The sequence below is a fragment of the Felis catus genome, chromosome A3 (genome assembly GCF_018350175.1).
Source record: "Felis catus isolate Fca126 chromosome A3, F.catus_Fca126_mat1.0, whole genome shotgun sequence".
NCBI classification, from domain to species: Eukaryota; Metazoa; Chordata; class Mammalia; order Carnivora; family Felidae; genus Felis; species Felis catus.
Window position 1 is genome coordinate 62,397,247 of NC_058370.1, and position 16,028 is coordinate 62,413,274.

Genomic DNA, 16,028 nt, shown 5'->3' on the forward strand with positions numbered 1-16,028 from the left:
AGGGAATGTCCAGATGTGACAGGCATTCTGTGTTCCTAGGGCAGAGCTGGGTACCTCCTCCCTGTTTTTCGCTGTGGTTGCCCCTGAGGCTGAGTCCTTGGCCTTTCCCCAGTTCTTCCTAATTGACTTTCTAGGCATTGTTCAGCTTTCCCAAAAGCCATGCATTGGTGGGAGTCTGGGGCAAAGAGGTACCCCAGAGTCTTCAGGTTGTGGTGTTTGGAATAATGAGGCCTGTGGACGTTTGGGCTGAATGCAGGCAGGGACAGTGGTATAGGGGTATAGGGGCTTCAGAGTGGGAGCCCCAAGTCTGACTCTGGGAGGTGGGGAGAGTGGGGGTTGTGTGGATCTCAGTGAGCTCCCCTATCCTTGGGGCCTCGAGGATGAAGAGTAGAGATAGAGATCTTCCTAATTTAGGAAAGTGGTAATTCCAAAAGCTCACTCGGAGGTTGGATGTTGATGATCCAGAAGTCCACCCTTTGGGCATTGCTCTGCAAATCAGATAAATGAATTAATTTACTTAATGAACACAAATGAACCATTAAGAAGATATGATAATCCCAGGTGTATGCGCCTCTTCTGGAACATGTAGGTAAGGTTATCTTTTAGCTGTGCCTAATATTAGTGCATTTACGAGGCTGCTGCCTGCCTCCCAGGAGAATGTGAGCTGTGTGTATGCCCTGTTCTCGTTCCCCATCTATTTCCTGAGAAATGTGCTGGTTGTGGAGACTGTGTTTGGATGTTCCAGGGCTTCTAGAAAGGAGGTGGGGTCAGCCCATAGGCGGGAAGGGTCTGTCTGAGCAGGACACAAGTGGGAAGGACTCAGGCTGGGTTAGGGGAAGGAAAAAGGAGAGAGGAAGAAGAGGGAGTGGTAGCAGAAAAGAAAAGGCTTGTATCTGATCTGCCCAGTGAGGAGTGTGTGCTTCAGACACTTTGGAGCCCACTCCTGTGACCTCACCCAGCAGAGTTGGGACTACCAAGCCAGAGGCTTCCACTTGGCTCCTTGCTTTTCAGAGCCCATCTGGCAGCAAATGTCTGTTCAACAACCAGGGAAGAAGAGGAGGAAGCGGGCTGAGGGTATCCTTTATTTTGAGTACTGTTCTCATGCATATAAAGGAAACTGTGTCCCCCTTGTCTGCTGCCATATTGGAAATGACCTGTTTGGCCTGGAAACATGGAGGGGACAGTATGTCTCATCAGGGTGCCCCAAAAGGGTAGGGTTAGAGTGTTGGCCCAGCCCAGGGCAGTGAAGGGGGCACGTGGGTCCAAGGGCAAGTGAAGGAGACACATGAGGCCAACGCAGGTCTCCAAGGCCTTTGCTGCAGCTTGAACCCACCTAGGATTGATCCCAGCCTGGAGCAGAGGAGGGAAAGGGCACTGGGCTGGGAAGGGGAGGAGGTGGGGCTGGTTCGGAGACGCGGGTCTGCACAGAAATGGGCAGAGTTCTGTCCTCCCGGGCTGGTGCCGTGCTGACCACGAGGGGCCTGGTGGGGCAGGTGCCAGGCTCCCACAGCCCAGCCCTACTCCCACCTTGGCCAACTGACTCCTCATTAGGCCCAAGCATGTTTCATCTTCAAAGGTGATCAGGCTACTCACCAGCCAAAAAGAGCAGTGGCGTCACCAGCCCTATTTTACAGGGAGTGGTGGTCTGGGCCTGGGCTGAGCCTTTCATCCCTAGAGCTCAAAGTCTTTGACTTCCTTCTGTCCAAGCACAGTGGGGAAACTAAGGCCAGAGTGAGCTTGGCCCCAGGCAACCTGACCTGGAGGAAAGGGCTTTCCTAACCCTTGGGGCTGCAGTGCTGAGCCCCATCCCCCCAGGCCTTGCTCACCCTGTCTGGAAGATTTCCTGTGAGAGGCTGGGGTGACTGCCCTCCTCCAGCCCTCCAGATAAACACTTCTGCCAGGCTCCCCTCCCCCTGTTCTCCCCATCTCCTCCTTTGCAGCGGAACGAAGGAGGGGGTGGGTGTTTGGCCCAGTCTCCTCCCTCTCCTAGGAAGCTCCCAGCCTTCTTCCCCTCCCTGCCCTGTCCTCCAGTGGCTGGCTGGGAGAGCTGCTGACTGGTGCCCCAGGGCTTGACTTTCTCTCCTCACTGATCCTGTGGCTTTGCAGTTGACCCTTTACTTGTTGGTCTCCCCAGCTAGACCATGAGCACAGCCAGGGCTTCTCGGCATGGCATATTTGGCACTAGATGAGTGAATGAATGAACGAATGAATGCAACATGAGTTCCTCTCCCCCTCCCTGAACTCTTTTCTACCACCCCATTATGGCCATCCACCCTCCTGCCCTGCTTCTCGAAACCTCCCTCCCTCCGCATGCCCTCTGACCAGCCTCTGCTTGTCAGCCGCCTTGTCTCTTAAAGTCCTTGTTTCATTAAGGCCACAAGGGTTTATAGCCTGCACTTCTCTTGTCGGAGGTCCTTGACTTCAGAAGTGTTACCTGCTTATGAGAGAACCAATCAGGTCACATTGTTCGTAATTATAAGCTAGTGAGATTCCTGCCTGGGAAAGCTAACCACCAAGAACAACAAAAAGCAGCAACATGGTCCTGCTGCAACCCTTCAGGGAGGCTGGAGGGGAGGCCACGGGAGGGCTCCTGCCCTGGCTGTTTGTCCTAGCTGGGTCAGGGCACAAAGTGTCCTAGCAAATCATGGCAGAGCTTGTGTGGAATATAAGATTCTGAAAAAAAGGAAGAAAGGATTCGCTTCCTAACGAGACGATTAGAACACTTCCAGCCTTTTAAAGTGCTCTTGATAAAGGGGTTGCTTGGCCCCTTGGTGGTTATTAGTGGCCCTGTGCTCACCTGGTTTGAGCGGGTCTCTCCCAGAGGAGAATAAACATCTAGGCCAGAGTGAGGCATGGGGGTCTGAGACAGCCCCTCAAGAGGCAGTGCCATTCAGATGAGAGAGGTGGAGAGGATGTTTTAATGCAAGAACCAGCTCCAGAGAGTTGGCCTCCCAGTGCCTCCATTTGGTCCTTGGATACCTGTTCAGTAAGAGACCAGCACCCCTCCCCCCACACCCCAGGCCCCTGTGGGTGAGGCTGTCCTTCTGACTGCTCTGCAGACAAACATGTGACTGGATGCAATTTGCTGCTGTCCCCTCAAAGTGACCCACTCAGCCTTCTAACCCAGAACCAGGAGTTTCCTTTTAGCTGACTTGCATGGACCATCTTGGGCCAGATTTTGTCTAATTGCATTCTGCCCAACCTCAGAGTTTTGGCCTGTTCACGTTTATTGAGATTACTGATGTTTCGGTCTTGTTAGACCTGCCATTGTATGTTCTGTTTTTATTTACCATACTTTCTTGTTTCTTGCTCTCCCCCCCTTCCTCCACCTCTCCCCTGGCCCTTTGCTATAGTGAAGGAATTTTTGTTGTTCCACTTTTCTCCTGGAATTTTGGAAGGTCTACAGAACCAGAGTCCTTATAGTGGGGAATAAGTTTTTCCCCAGTTTGGTTAAATTTGGGAACTTTGAGGAAGTTAACTGTCATTGTGTGAGAAGAAAACAGAGGTTCACAAAGGGGGAAGTCCCAGATTGGGGCTGCATTGAGGCACCAGAAACTGGGTTCCTTTCTCCTTGTCCTCCTGGGCATGTTCTCCATGGAGCCTGATGAGTGTCCTCGTGGGGCAGGCAGTGCACGGCCTACTGAGGGCTCTGCATCTGTGATGGTCCCCATCTCCCCCAGGGGCTAGGGGGCAGCTGCAGGAGGCCCCACCACCCAAAGCAAGCCTGAGGACTTCAGGTGGCTCCGGTCAGCTTCCTCACCATGCACACCGCTTGCTGTCTGGCTCTGTGCTTGTGAGGCTTGGGGATGGTTTGTGTATTAGAGAAGGTGTGTGTGTAAAGAGTTGATTTTATGTGGGGGCGGGGGAGCGCTCCAAGCTGGAGTGATGCTCTGGGGTAAACAAACTCTGCTCTGCACCCACAAACTCCTTTGAGCTCACTCCTGGGTCTCTGCACATCTTCTGCAGAGGGTGTGGGCCTGCCCTGTGTGTGTGTGTGTGTGTGTGTGTGTGTGTGTGTGTGTGTCTGGGTGCATGCATGTATGTCTGTGTGCATATGTGTTGTGTACATGTCTTTATATCTTTGTGGTGTGCCCTCGTGTTAGTAGAGTTGACAAACAAGTTTTACTGCTTTTGCTCCTGCTGCAAAGGCAGCTGGCCTGTCCCTGTGTTGGTAACCCTGCCAAGAGCAGCCTGAGTGACTGGGGTGTGGTTTGGGAGGTTGTGGGGAGTGAGCAGAAAGGGTGCCGCTAAGCCCTGGTGGCTCATACCCCCTCACTCTTGGCTGGAGCACAGGCCCCTCACCCTGGGTCACCCAGAAGCACAGGTGGAACAGGAGCCTCCCCCTCTCCACACACTCTCCGCCTTTCACCTGCCCATCCTTATTTCCTGCCCCTCACCCTATACCTTAGGGAGAATCATACCCACAGAGCTGGAGACCTTGGTTAGGGCAAGATTAGATGGGTTGGGAAGAAACCAACTAGTTTTAACAAACAGAAAATAGGACACCTGGTGGCTTAGTCAGTTAAGCATCTGACTCTTGGTCTCTGTTCAGGTCATGATCTCACAGTTTATGAGTTCAAGCCCCATGTCGGGTTCTGTGCTGATAGTGAGGAGCCTTCTTGGGATTCTCTCTCTCCTTCTCTCTCTGCCCCTCCCCTGCTTATGTGCATGTGCACACACATGCGCACACACACACACTTTCTCTCTTTCTCTCTCTCAAAATAAATTAGTTAATTAAAAAAAAAAAAAAGAAAACAAATATTCAGGAATCCTGAGTTCTTCCCTGCCAAGTCTGTGATTGGTTCCTCCTTACTTCCTCCAAAGTGAAGAACATCAAACATCTTTTGAAATAAACCTCAAAGAGATGGCCTCTGGGAAGCTGACCCAAAGGGGTGATCCAAGCATCAGTCCCGGGTCACACCCACCTAGGAGGCTGCGGTGCCTCTTCGGAACAGGTACTTCTGAGCATCTGAAGGCCACATGGGGCCCAGGCCCAAACCAGCTTTGTTTGGGGCCCAGGAACTCTGGCTTCTTTGCAAGTGTGTGAGCAGGGCTTGAAGCCACAGAGTTAAAACTGGGGGGAGGGCAGGCTTGGATTCTTCAGGCAGCTTCTGAACCTGCTCTTGCCCCAGGCCCAGTCCTCTTGCGACCCATGGGGGTCCCTCCCTCAGGCAGAGCCCTTACCCCATGCAAGGTGACTCATCTGCTTCTGGCCCAACACTACTCCTTCTCTTCGTCTTTCAAGTCCTCAGAGTCCTCCTCAACAACCCTGTGATTGTCTTCCTCCCATTCTTACATAAGAAAAGGCAATCCTGAATGCCTCTCCCATCACATTCAGCCCCTCTGTCAGCAGACCCTACTTCATGCCTTCAGCTTTTCTCCTGCAAGTCAAACCACATCATTTGATTCCAGACAGGGGACATCTTTCCCAGAAATCCTGGGAAATGTGAGAGGTCAAGACTCCATTTTCTTTGCTCCTGCTGTTCCTTCTTCCTGGCAGTGCCTGGCCTGTCTCCCCTGCCCTTGGATCCCCATGGTCATTGCAGTCTGTTCATTTGACCCATGGCCTGTCCACACATTGCTTTACACAACTAAACAGAGTTGCCTGTGAGGATCGGTCCAGAGTCAATCTCAGCTGTGTCCCACTGCTCCCACTGAAATGGCTGCCCTAGCAGGTGCACCCCTGTGGGAGGGACCCTTCCCACCTCACCTGCATCCAGCCCCACACACCGGCCTCTCCTCCTGGGCTGTACCTTCCAAGGAACATTGCCTTGTAAGTGCTGCACTGAGCAACCTGGGCTCAGCTCCCACCAGGTAGCTAAGGGGGACCAGGAAAGGTGAGTAAGGTCCCTCACTCACTTCCTCAGTTGGAATAGCAGTTTCCAGGCAAGCCATGGCCTTCTCAACTGCTCTTCTGCTCACTGCCTTTTTTGTCCCTTCTCCCATGCCTTTGCCAGGACTTTGTAGTTACAGAAACACAGACACACATCCTGGAAGGTCCTGGAACAGCTCATTAGGCTCAGCCGGAGCAGGAGTTGAGCAGAGTCATGAAACCTCAGTGTTGTTCTCTACATCTCTCAGCTCTGCCCCTTTGGTGCATTCCAAGGCAGGCCTTCCCTGCTGACCCTGAGAAACTCCAGGCTTCTGTCCTTCCCTCAGCAGCCCTATCCAGGGGGAAAGAAATTCTGTCTAGAATCCCAGAGTTGAGTCTCAGTGGCTTGGATTGGGTCATGTGCTCATCTGTAAGCCAGTCATATAGCCAGGCATATAGCGTTTGGCAGGCCCGGGTTACATATCTTCCCCTGGAGTCAGGGCTGAAGTCATCACCATGGAGTATAGGGAATGGGAGACTGGGACACTCTGATAAAGGAGAGAGCAGGATCTTGAGTACCCCAAAACTTTAGATGCCCATGGCCTGGTCTGCAGCCATGGGCAATGGCCCTACTCTCCAGTATCCCTGGCAAGTATAAGAATAGTGCTTTCTAGGTTCTTCCCATGTCAGCACACCAGGTGAACTCACCACTTCAGTGAGTGAAAGAGAAAGATAAGAAAGAGAAGAAGCTTTTGAGGAAATGGCTTTTGAAGAGGCCCGTACTTCTGCAGCCTCTCCAGCCCCTGGAAGATGCCCATGCCCACACCCTGGATGGTTTCAGTGGCTCCCTCCAACACTGGCACCCACATACTGATGTGCATGCGCATGGCCAGCCCTAAATTCTCAAACGTTTGCACTGAGAATCTTGTCCCTCTCTGGGTAGTCAGCAGAGCTGGGTTTCCGGTCCACATCCCCCTGGGGTCAGGGTCTCTCATCCCAGCCGGAGGAGCAGGAAGAGCCAGCCAATCCCCACTTGTCATCTCCCCTACCCCCCACGGCCAGCAGGAAGCCAGAAAGGAAGGGTGGGCTGGGTGGGAGCACTCTAGCAAAGGTTTGCTTGCAGCCCCTTATTCCTCCCACCAGCAGACACAGGAATGGGTCAGATGCTCTGAGATAACCTCCCTGCAGCAGATCCACAGGAATTAAAAGCCCCTAGTCTTCCTGCTTTTGTCCCAACTCCATCTCTTTCCTACCCCAACTCCACTGTGCCAGGGCCTCCCATGTCCCTCCTTATCCTCAGTACCGGGAGCAGGGGCCAAGACTGCTCAGGGTCCAGTTTGGGATAAAGCTTAAAAGAGAATCAATCCCTCTGTCTGTCTTGGGTTTAGGGTCTTGAGTCTCTGGGTCTTGAGTCTCTGACCCTGGGCAGAGAGAAGTATGAGTATTTTCTCTGAGCAGCCAGAAGTCCAGTTAAGGGGCCCGTCTTCTGAGGAATCTGAGCAGATGGGCACATGCTGGGCCTCTGGGATCCTTCAGCAGTCTCAGTGGACACTGCCTGCCCATCCATCCAGCTGGGACCTGAGAGCAACTTTCCAGGCAGTGGCTATTCCCCACAGCTGAGCCAGAAGTCCGGTTCCTAGCCAAACTCTGCCAGCCTGTCTCCTGTCACCCTCAGTTGGCCTCATCTTTGCTCCACGTTTGGGCTCCGCCCACCCCCGTGCCTACACCGGCACCTCCATTTACAGAACCAACTGTCTGGCCTTGTAAGCCCGGAGGGTAAGTGTGGCAGGAGCCCTGCCTTTTGCTTCTGCTCTCGGGCCTCTCAGCTCTGTGCCTTCAGAGACCCTTGGCAGCAAAGAGACCTTGTGGCACTGTCTCATTTCCTAATTAACAGTCATGCATCCTTGTCATTTCCTTCTTGCTAGGACTTATGACCCATGACCTGTCCTGGTCAGACTCTCTTCCAAACTCAGCTTTCCGTTGAGCACAGCCCCCTGCTTGCTGCTTTAGTGCCGGCCCCAAGCCGAGGTCAGGGAGTAACCTTGGAGCAGTAGCAGCATGAGCAAGGGGAATATGTCATGTGGTTTGCTTGTGGGCACAGGGAAGAAATAGCATCCTAGAGGTGATGGCAGGTGCTGTATTCCAGGACCTGTCCCGATGGGGCTCACCTAGAAAAATGCATCCCCTCTCATCTTGTGTTCTAGTGGACATACCAGCTGGACAAGGTTTGGCTCTCTCACCAAGCTAAGGCTCTTGGCCTGAGGCCTGCAAGTGGCCCTACCTCAGGATTAGTCATTACTAATTATTGTTGTTGTTATTTGCCCATCCTGTGGTAAGGTACCTGGACCATGCCCTTGGGGCTCAAGCTTGGGGCCCTGCTCCCTGTCTGGGGGTACAGGCTCGTCTTCTCCCTGTCCTTCCACTATCAGGCCCTTAGGCCCCTGCTGTGCAGTGCAAAGGGAGCCTGTTCTTTCTGAAAGGAGGTGTCTTCAGTGTTAAGTCCCCTTTATGGAAAACACACATAGAGCTTGTTCAGCCTTAGGCAGAGAGTACAGACATCTGCTTCAGACCTAACCCTTACTGGAGATGGTTATGCAGTTGGGGGACCTCTCCAAGCTCAGCTTCCACATCTGCTCAAAATGAGAACCATCAGGCCTCTCTGGGAGCCCTGCTGGGTCAGGGCACTGTGAAGTGGTGCTGTAGGTTTCAATTTAATTTCAAAAAGAAAAAAGAAAAGGGAATTGGTGGAGGCCCAGCTCTAGCCTTGGGTCTGAATTGTGCCATGGCAGACCAGTGCTGCTTCAGTCTTTCCCAGACTAGCTTAGTTCTAGACCTTCATCATGTGTGGGTGCATCTGTCTCCAGCCGAGCAAAAGCCGTGAGTGGACCCACGTGTGGCAATGATGGGACCTGTGCAGAATTCTCCCCCTGGGGTCCATCGTCAGGCCCTCTGGACAGAGCTGAGAGCAGCCTAGGCAGGTTGTGGTTGAATGCAGGTCCTGTGAGCATAGAGAGGAGATAGCAAAGGAGGCTGCTCTGGGCTCCTGGCATCCCAGGCAGGGAGCTGATACCTGTAGGCATTCAGGGCCAGCTTCCTGAGCAGGAGTCCCTTGGCCCTAGCAGCCAGGCAGGGGAGGCCATGTCCTTTGGGTCAGTCTTGGTTTTCCTCAGCAGGTGTTCCTGAGTCGGCCTTTGTTCCCCACCGCCCCAACCCCAGCACCCCAGGCAGCTTCCCCAGAGCCTGGCTGGACCTGCTCCCACAGGATGCCCACCCAGCCTGGCAGCCCCCAGAGAGAGGGCTTGGTTTGGAGACTTGCCTAGGGTAAGCCTGGATCTTTGGTCATGACTGGAGGTGGAAGAGACCATAATGTTCTGGCCAGAGCGAGTGGCTTCCTGGGAGATCCTCTGCCTCCTTTCTGCCCATTTTTTTGTGTAAATAACCCAGGCCACAGCCTGCTCCTTGGCATTAGCTGGAGGGGAATTTTCTAAAGGATGAAATTCCTGGGAAATGTTCACCCTTTTTTCCTTTTGTCTTGTGACGAAAGTGCTACAAATGGAGACTTGGCTGGTGGTTCCCGGGGTCAAAACTAGCTGGACCAGATAAAGGAGAATTTGGCCTTCCCCTCCTCCTGGGAGGGTGACAGGCCCTATCCCTCATCCTTGTCCTCCTTCCCCAGGGGGAGGGCAGGGCCCGCCTTCAGGCTCTAGAGCCAGGAAGGAGGCATACTGCACAGCACAGAACTTCCCAGAAAAGTTGGCCCGCCTGACTCTGGAGAGAGACCCAGAAAATGAAAGCTAAAGGCCTCACTGGCAGGGGACAGTCTCGTCTTGTCCACATTGGGTTCAGGCACGTCCCACTCCTTACCCTCAGACTCTACCTTTCCCCAACTTGCTGACTGAGGTTTCCCTAGGCTTCATTTTCCATAGGGACTTCCCAGCCTCCACTGACACCCAGTGGGGGAGGAGCTGTGCCACCTGACCTGGTGAGGGCCCATTCTTCAGACCACATCCTGAAGGCTAGAGAAGCATAGCACCTCCCACCCCCACCCCAAGGAGTGTCTCTGCACTGCCCTTTAACCCTGAAGCCACACTGACTTCTACCCCCTCCAGACACACACACACACACACACACACACACACACACACACACACACTAAGGGACTTGGAAGTGCCTCAGGCTGAGGAAAGGGCCACCTTGTGTTTCCAGCTGTGGAGGAAATGGGAGAAGGCAGGGGGCCTTGGCGTCTCCGTGTACCAGCCCAGCTGCTGCATGGCCCAGGCCCAACTTCCCTTCCCTGTGTCTTGAAAGGGAAGACAGCCCCATGTCTCCGTGGTGCCAGCCAGGACAGGAACAGGCTTGCTAAGTTCAGGAGCTGGCCACGGTGTGACTGGAGCAGGAAACGTAACTCCCACACCTGGCTGTTTACTCTGTGTCCTCCAGAGAATGGCCTGCCCTCCCCACCTCTGCTGGTGCCCAGGGCCTGCCTCTCAGAGGAAGGAGGCTCAGGTGCAGCCCCCTCCTAGCCAGAGCCCCAGTTTCTGCTAATGTCTGCTCCTGGAACCTTCACAAAACGGAGCAAGGGAGAAGAGTCTGGGAAGGGTGGGGTTCAGAAGAAGCTATGCATGCTCTCAGTACCACCTTTTTTCCTTTTCCCTTTTTCTAGATGAGCTCTTTTTGTCTCTTACCTCTCCTCAATGCCGGGGTCACGGCGGAGGTGGGGGGGTGTCTCAGGAAAGGGAGAGGACCAGATGGGCTGGACGCTTCCCATGCAGCATGAAACCTTTCTTTCCCAAAAGTACAACTATAAAAACTGCTGTCTTTGTGGTGACTTCTGTGCACCCGTTGAATCACCTCCCCTTACGTTGGATCAAAGTCTTCCTTGAAGGGCCTCCCCTCAAGGGATCACCCCTAAGTGTAAGGAAGATATGCACTCAGCCCTCCTTGTAGGTAGTGGGCAAGGTTTTCTTCCCGATTTGGGAAATCAGCTTATAAAATGTGGTAAACAGGGTCCTATCTTCAGGACTACCATTTCCTTCTTGTTATTCGCCACCCCCCCCCCCCCAAACACACATTCAGAATAGTTTTCCTGGGATTTTCCCTCTAGATTCAATGATGGGAATCAGCCTAAGAATCAAGTTGTGAAACCCACACACACTTAGTCCCAAGCAGCTTTTTTCTCTCAGTAAATCCCCCACAGCACAGACTTTCCTCCAGGGCATTCCTCAGATCCTGGACCCACCCTCACCCCGCCTCCCTCCCAGAAGATAGATTCTTTGGGGGGGGTGGGTGGATGAGGGGGAGCAAGATTGCCTGAAACCTCCAGGGACAGAGACTGGCCTCTGTACCAATTCCAGAGTGGCTCCAAGATCCCTTTTAGCCCAGGGCTTTGTACACAGCACAGGGGCCTCTGAAATGCAAAGATCACTCAGATAGGCGTCTTTCCCGGCCTTCCTCTGACCAGCCCATGGCTCTGTGGCCCTTGGGTATTTTCTTGGCAGCTCCTACCACCTCTCACTAGCAGTTTGTTCAGTGCCCTCTCAAAGAGGGGCCCCCGTGCTAAGAGCACTGCTCTTTTTCAGGGTCATGTCTTTCTCCTTTGCCCCCACACCTACCCTAAACCCAATAGGCTCAATCAATAATAACTGGTATTGTCTTCTTTAAAATTAATTTTTAAAAACTTTAATTGTATTTGGGTTATCTGAATAAAGCACCCACATTGTAGAAAAATAACCCTAGAAAAGAAAAGATAAAGGGTGTCCTATGTGAGAAGTAAGGGAGATGATTCATTTTCAGAAATACCAAATAAAAGCTGTGCTGACTGGTTAACAGTAGGTTTACAACCTATTAGAAATATGTACGAACCCCCCCCCCACCCCCCGCCGCCAACCCTCCAACAATGGAGTCCCAAACCCTTAGACACTTTCAGGTTATTCCCCTCTCCATTTTGCAGGCTTATTTTCGCGGGCTTTGCAATGAACATGCTCCAGGGAACAAAGAGAAGAGGGACTGAAAGTCTCTGCATCACCTCAAGGAACATACATTTGTTCCAATCAGACTACTTTGTGCCTTACACGAGCATAGGTGACATCCGCGTAAGGCTGTAACCTCTGTAGTACTCAGCCAATGAGCAACCAGGGGAGGGACTTGCACACTAGGGGATGAATTGTCTGCTGTAACTGCCCCGCGTGTGCCTGTCCATCAAACACTTGCTCTTGCAAGAACGTTGATTAAAGCTTCACTTCACTGTGCTCCAAGTCTCCAGATTCCTCTGTTCCTCTTTTGATTGGGTTGGTGGACTTATTTCTCACATCCTATAATCCTGTCAGAGAGAGCCACATTTTCACTCTAGTGAATTCCATCAAAACTGATTCTGGTGCCTCCTTCCCTGGTGGGGTTGGGGGCCGTCTGTTCCCACAACCCAACCTCTCTGCTCAAGAGCCTCGAATGGCCTCCACTACTCACTGTCTAGGTTGTCTGGGGCCAGCCCTGTCCTCGGGATGTTCCCTCCATCCCCTCTGCTGCAACCCAGCCAGCCACCTGATGGTCAGTCCCCCAATGTGCCCTGCCTCTGTTTCTTTCATCAGCCCTAGGATCTGTCTGGTGTTGTAATCTTAGCCCAGCCACCACCCTTAACAGGGCCATCTTCACCTCAGATCCTGCTGTTCCTTTGAGGCCTGGCCTAGCTTAGTCACTTCCTCCCTGAAGCCTTCTGAGCTGCATATCACCCCCTCCCCCCCCAAAAAAACCTAGAAGGACACTTTCTCCTTTTGGTCCATGGGGAAGCTAAGATTTAGTATTTGTTGACCAAATGATTGCCTTCCTGAAGTATCTTTTTCTTTTCTTTTCTTTTCTTTTTAATGTTTTTTATTTTTGAGAGAGAGAGAGAGAGAGAGAGAGAGAGTGTGTGTGTGTGTGTGTGTGTGTGTGTGTGTGTGTGTGTGTGAGTGGGGGAGGGGCAGAGAGAGAGGGAGATACAGAATGGAAAGCAGACTCCAGGCTCAGAGGTGTCAGCACAGAGGTCAACGCAGGGCTTGAGCCCACAGACCAGGAGATCATAACCTGAACCGAAGTCAGATGCTTAACCAACTGAGCCACCCGGGTGCCTCTGAAGTATCTTTTTGTAATGTCTAAGTGTTTGTGGCTGTGTCTTAGTCAAGGCACAGTGTCTGGCATACAGACTTGTGCCTGCTTTATGGGGGCAGTGGGGGCGGCCTGAGCTTTTTGCGGGGACTGAGGCGTTAGGGTTCTGAATGTTCTGAATGCTGTGGACCTTCTTAAGTCCAGGACAGGCTGGGGAAGGGGAGCTTGGGGGAAGGAGCAGCTTGCCAGCGAGCCAGCTCACTGACACGCCAGCCCAGCTGGGGGATTCGGGTACGGGCAGCTGCAGGACCTGACAGGAGCAGCTGGCTCAGAAACTGGATCTTGCCCAACCTGGGGCAGCACTGCCCGGAAGGCACACCGGCGCTCCCCTTGGCTTTCCCCACTGCGTCTTCTCCCTGCCTGCGGGGTGTGGTGTCGCCCAACCTGGCCAGACTGTGGGGTCACACCACCTGTGGGCCTCAGCTGTCGCGCTGAAGAGCAGGCTGGGTCCAGGGTGGGGGTAGGTGGCTTCCCTTCTCAGGATTTTGCAGAGTAGTATTTGAGTTCAACAAGACGATACTCCATAGTATCAGGTCTGGTGCCCTCAAAAGTGGTTCTGGCTTCTGCCCTAAGGAGGCTACTGGGTCTGTGCAGAGTGGCCACTGCTGTTTCTGGGGCATCTCCAGATACTCTAAGAGAGGAGGACGGTATAGGCAGAGAAAGTGGGGGCACAGGGGAGGCTTGGGCTGGTTCTAAGCTCTGGCCCTGTTATCACCATGCTTAAACCCTGCTGGCTGTCTCTGGAGCTCACCTCTCCCATCCCAGCTCAGCCTCAGAGCTAGTTATCGGCCACGGGCACAACGGTGGGGTTGTTTCCTGCCACCTCCCTATCTTAGACATAGGAGTCTAAAGGGGACAAGGCAACAGGCACCTCTGAGTGGAGGAGGGGAGTGCCCACAGAGAGGAGTTCAGAGCACAAGGAGCAGGCTGTGTTTCAGGTCAGAAGCCACACCTGTCTTTGAGGGTCCTCCCTGCGCCTCACTTGGTCTGCACAGCAGATGAACGTCCCATAAGTGAATGGGCAGCGACAGAGTCCAGGGGCATCCAGGAATCAAACCATTCCCTGATCTGATGGAATTGGCCTTTGTTCTGTTTGCACATCCCCCCTCCCAAGTGTCCAGGGGGCAAGAGCAAGGATATGAGTTGGAGGATAAAGTGTGCAGATGCTAAACCCAAGCTGTCTCCCATTTGCCTCTCTTCTCTTCATCTGCCTCCTCAGGTCGACATGGTTTGACTGTCCAGACAGGGCTCCACGTCTGTCTGTGCAAGTGGTGTCCTGCCGAGGGACAAGCTGGACACCTAGGAGCCATGTCCTCACATAGAGAATAGTGGCATCTGGCATGGGTGGGTGCCTCAGTGAACAGAGCAGGACCACAGATACCGGGCAGAGGTCAGAGTGGACAGGTCCCCAGCATGCTGGGCTCCTGGGACAGGGCTGCGTGACCTTATGGGTTTCTAGATGGCAGAGATTAGATTTCTCCTTTTTCTGAATGAAGGGAGGATAGTCATTCATCAGAGGAAGAGTTCTGAGTGAGTGGGTCTATACCCCTCCTTAGAGACACCTCCTTGGAAACTGTCGGTGGAAGCCCAGTGGTGGGCTGGGTCCCTGTCCTCAGCCGCTGGGCCTGAGAACAAGGAGTCTGGAGGGGACGGAGTTAGGGAAGCCTCTCTCTCTCTGTTCTTCCCAGGTCTGCTACCTGTGCCACAGCCTTCTGACACTGGCCGGGGTGGTGGTCAGCTGCCAGGACATTACTCCAGACCAGTGGGTGAGTTATCCAAGAGGCTAAGGTGGAGGCCAGCCCACTGTCAGGAGCTGCAAAGAGTGGGAGGCTGAGAAAGAAGTGGGTCTGGGGAGCCAGGTTCCTTCCTTCTCCCAGTGTCCCATGAGGCATTGCTAATGGATACTGACCCGAGCCCCCAGCAGCTGCCCTGTTCCTCTCCTCCCTTTCCCACCCTACTTCTGGGCAGTCATTCAGATTCGTCCCTCTCGGAGCGTCTAGGTGGCTCAGTCAGTTGGGCATCCGGCTCTTGATATCTGCTCAGGTCATGATCTCATGGTCATGAGATCAAGCCCCGCATCAGGCTCCTCGCTGAGCATGGAAGCCTGCTTAGGATTCTTTTTCTCTCTCTGCCCCTCCCTCTACTCTCTCTTCCTCTCAAAAATGAGTAAATAAACATAAAACATATATTAAAAAAAAAAATCTATCCCTCCCTTTCTCTGACTTCATTCTCCCTCCTTCCCTACTACGGATGGGCCTGGCCCATGGCACACCCTCCCCCATGAACACCCCACCCCTGCAGGGAGAGCTGCAGCTGCTGTGCATGCAGTTGGACCGCCACATCAACACCCATATCCGGGAGAGCCCCCACGCCATGCACCGGACCAGACTCAAGGACCTGGCGGCCCAGACCTACGTCCGCTGGCAGGAACTCCTGGCTCACTGCCAACCCCAGGTGGTGCCCCCTCAAGCCCCCCGCTTAGGAGGGGAAGGAAGTGGTCAGGTGGGCTGCCCAGAGCCAGCAGCATGCCAACCCCCACTGCAACTCCTGAGCTCCTGACTGGCAGATGGGTGGAGAAGGCAGCATGGGGTGTGGAGCTGCCTTGGAGGACCTTCATCTTTCTTATCAAGAATCAAATGCCCTGGGGCGCCTGGGTGGCTCAGTCGGTTTAGCAGTTAAGCATGGGGACTCTTGATTTCAGCTCAGGTCAGATCTCCTTGGTTCTGAGCCCTGAGGCAGACTCTGAGCTGACATTGAGGAGGAGCCTGCTTGGGGTTCTCTCTCCCCGCCCTCTATCTCTGCCATTCCCCACGTGTGTGTGTGTGTGTGTGTGTGTGTGTGTGCGCGCGTGTGTGTATGCACTCTTTCTCTCAAAAGAAATAAATAAATTAAAAAAAAAAGGATCAAATGCCCAGTGTGGGGGTATAGTGAGGGAGAAACAGAGAACCCAATTCCTGGGCAAATGCAAAGAAAAACTTCATCCTAAAGAGGGTAGAGCCTGAGCCAGGAGTAGCAGTGAGCAGGGCCAGGAAGGGGCACCAGAGGACCCAACTGTCTACCCTCTTCCAACTTGTTC

General features: G+C 53.4%; 1 protein-coding gene across 9 annotated transcripts in view; it reads left to right on the plus strand.

The window, feature by feature from the left end:
- Positions 1-16,028, plus strand: part of FAM178B (family with sequence similarity 178 member B) — a 115,702-nt gene that overhangs the window by 98,292 nt on the left and 1,382 nt on the right. For 2 of the 9 annotated variants that reach the window (XM_023251624.2, XR_006595498.1), the window contains exons 15-17: positions 1,012-1,074; positions 14,641-14,718; positions 15,254-15,406. The exons of 1 other annotated variant lie outside the window; for it this stretch is intronic. In XM_023251624.2, coding sequence (XP_023107392.1) covers positions 1,012-1,074; positions 14,641-14,718; positions 15,254-15,406 — 294 coding nt within the window. Of the gene's footprint in view, positions 1-1,011; positions 1,075-11,762; positions 12,537-14,640; positions 14,719-15,253; position 16,028 lie in introns of those variants that run through there. 6 more of the 9 variants (XM_045054108.1, XM_045054107.1, XM_019827077.3 and 3 more) reach the window with 5 other exon arrangements.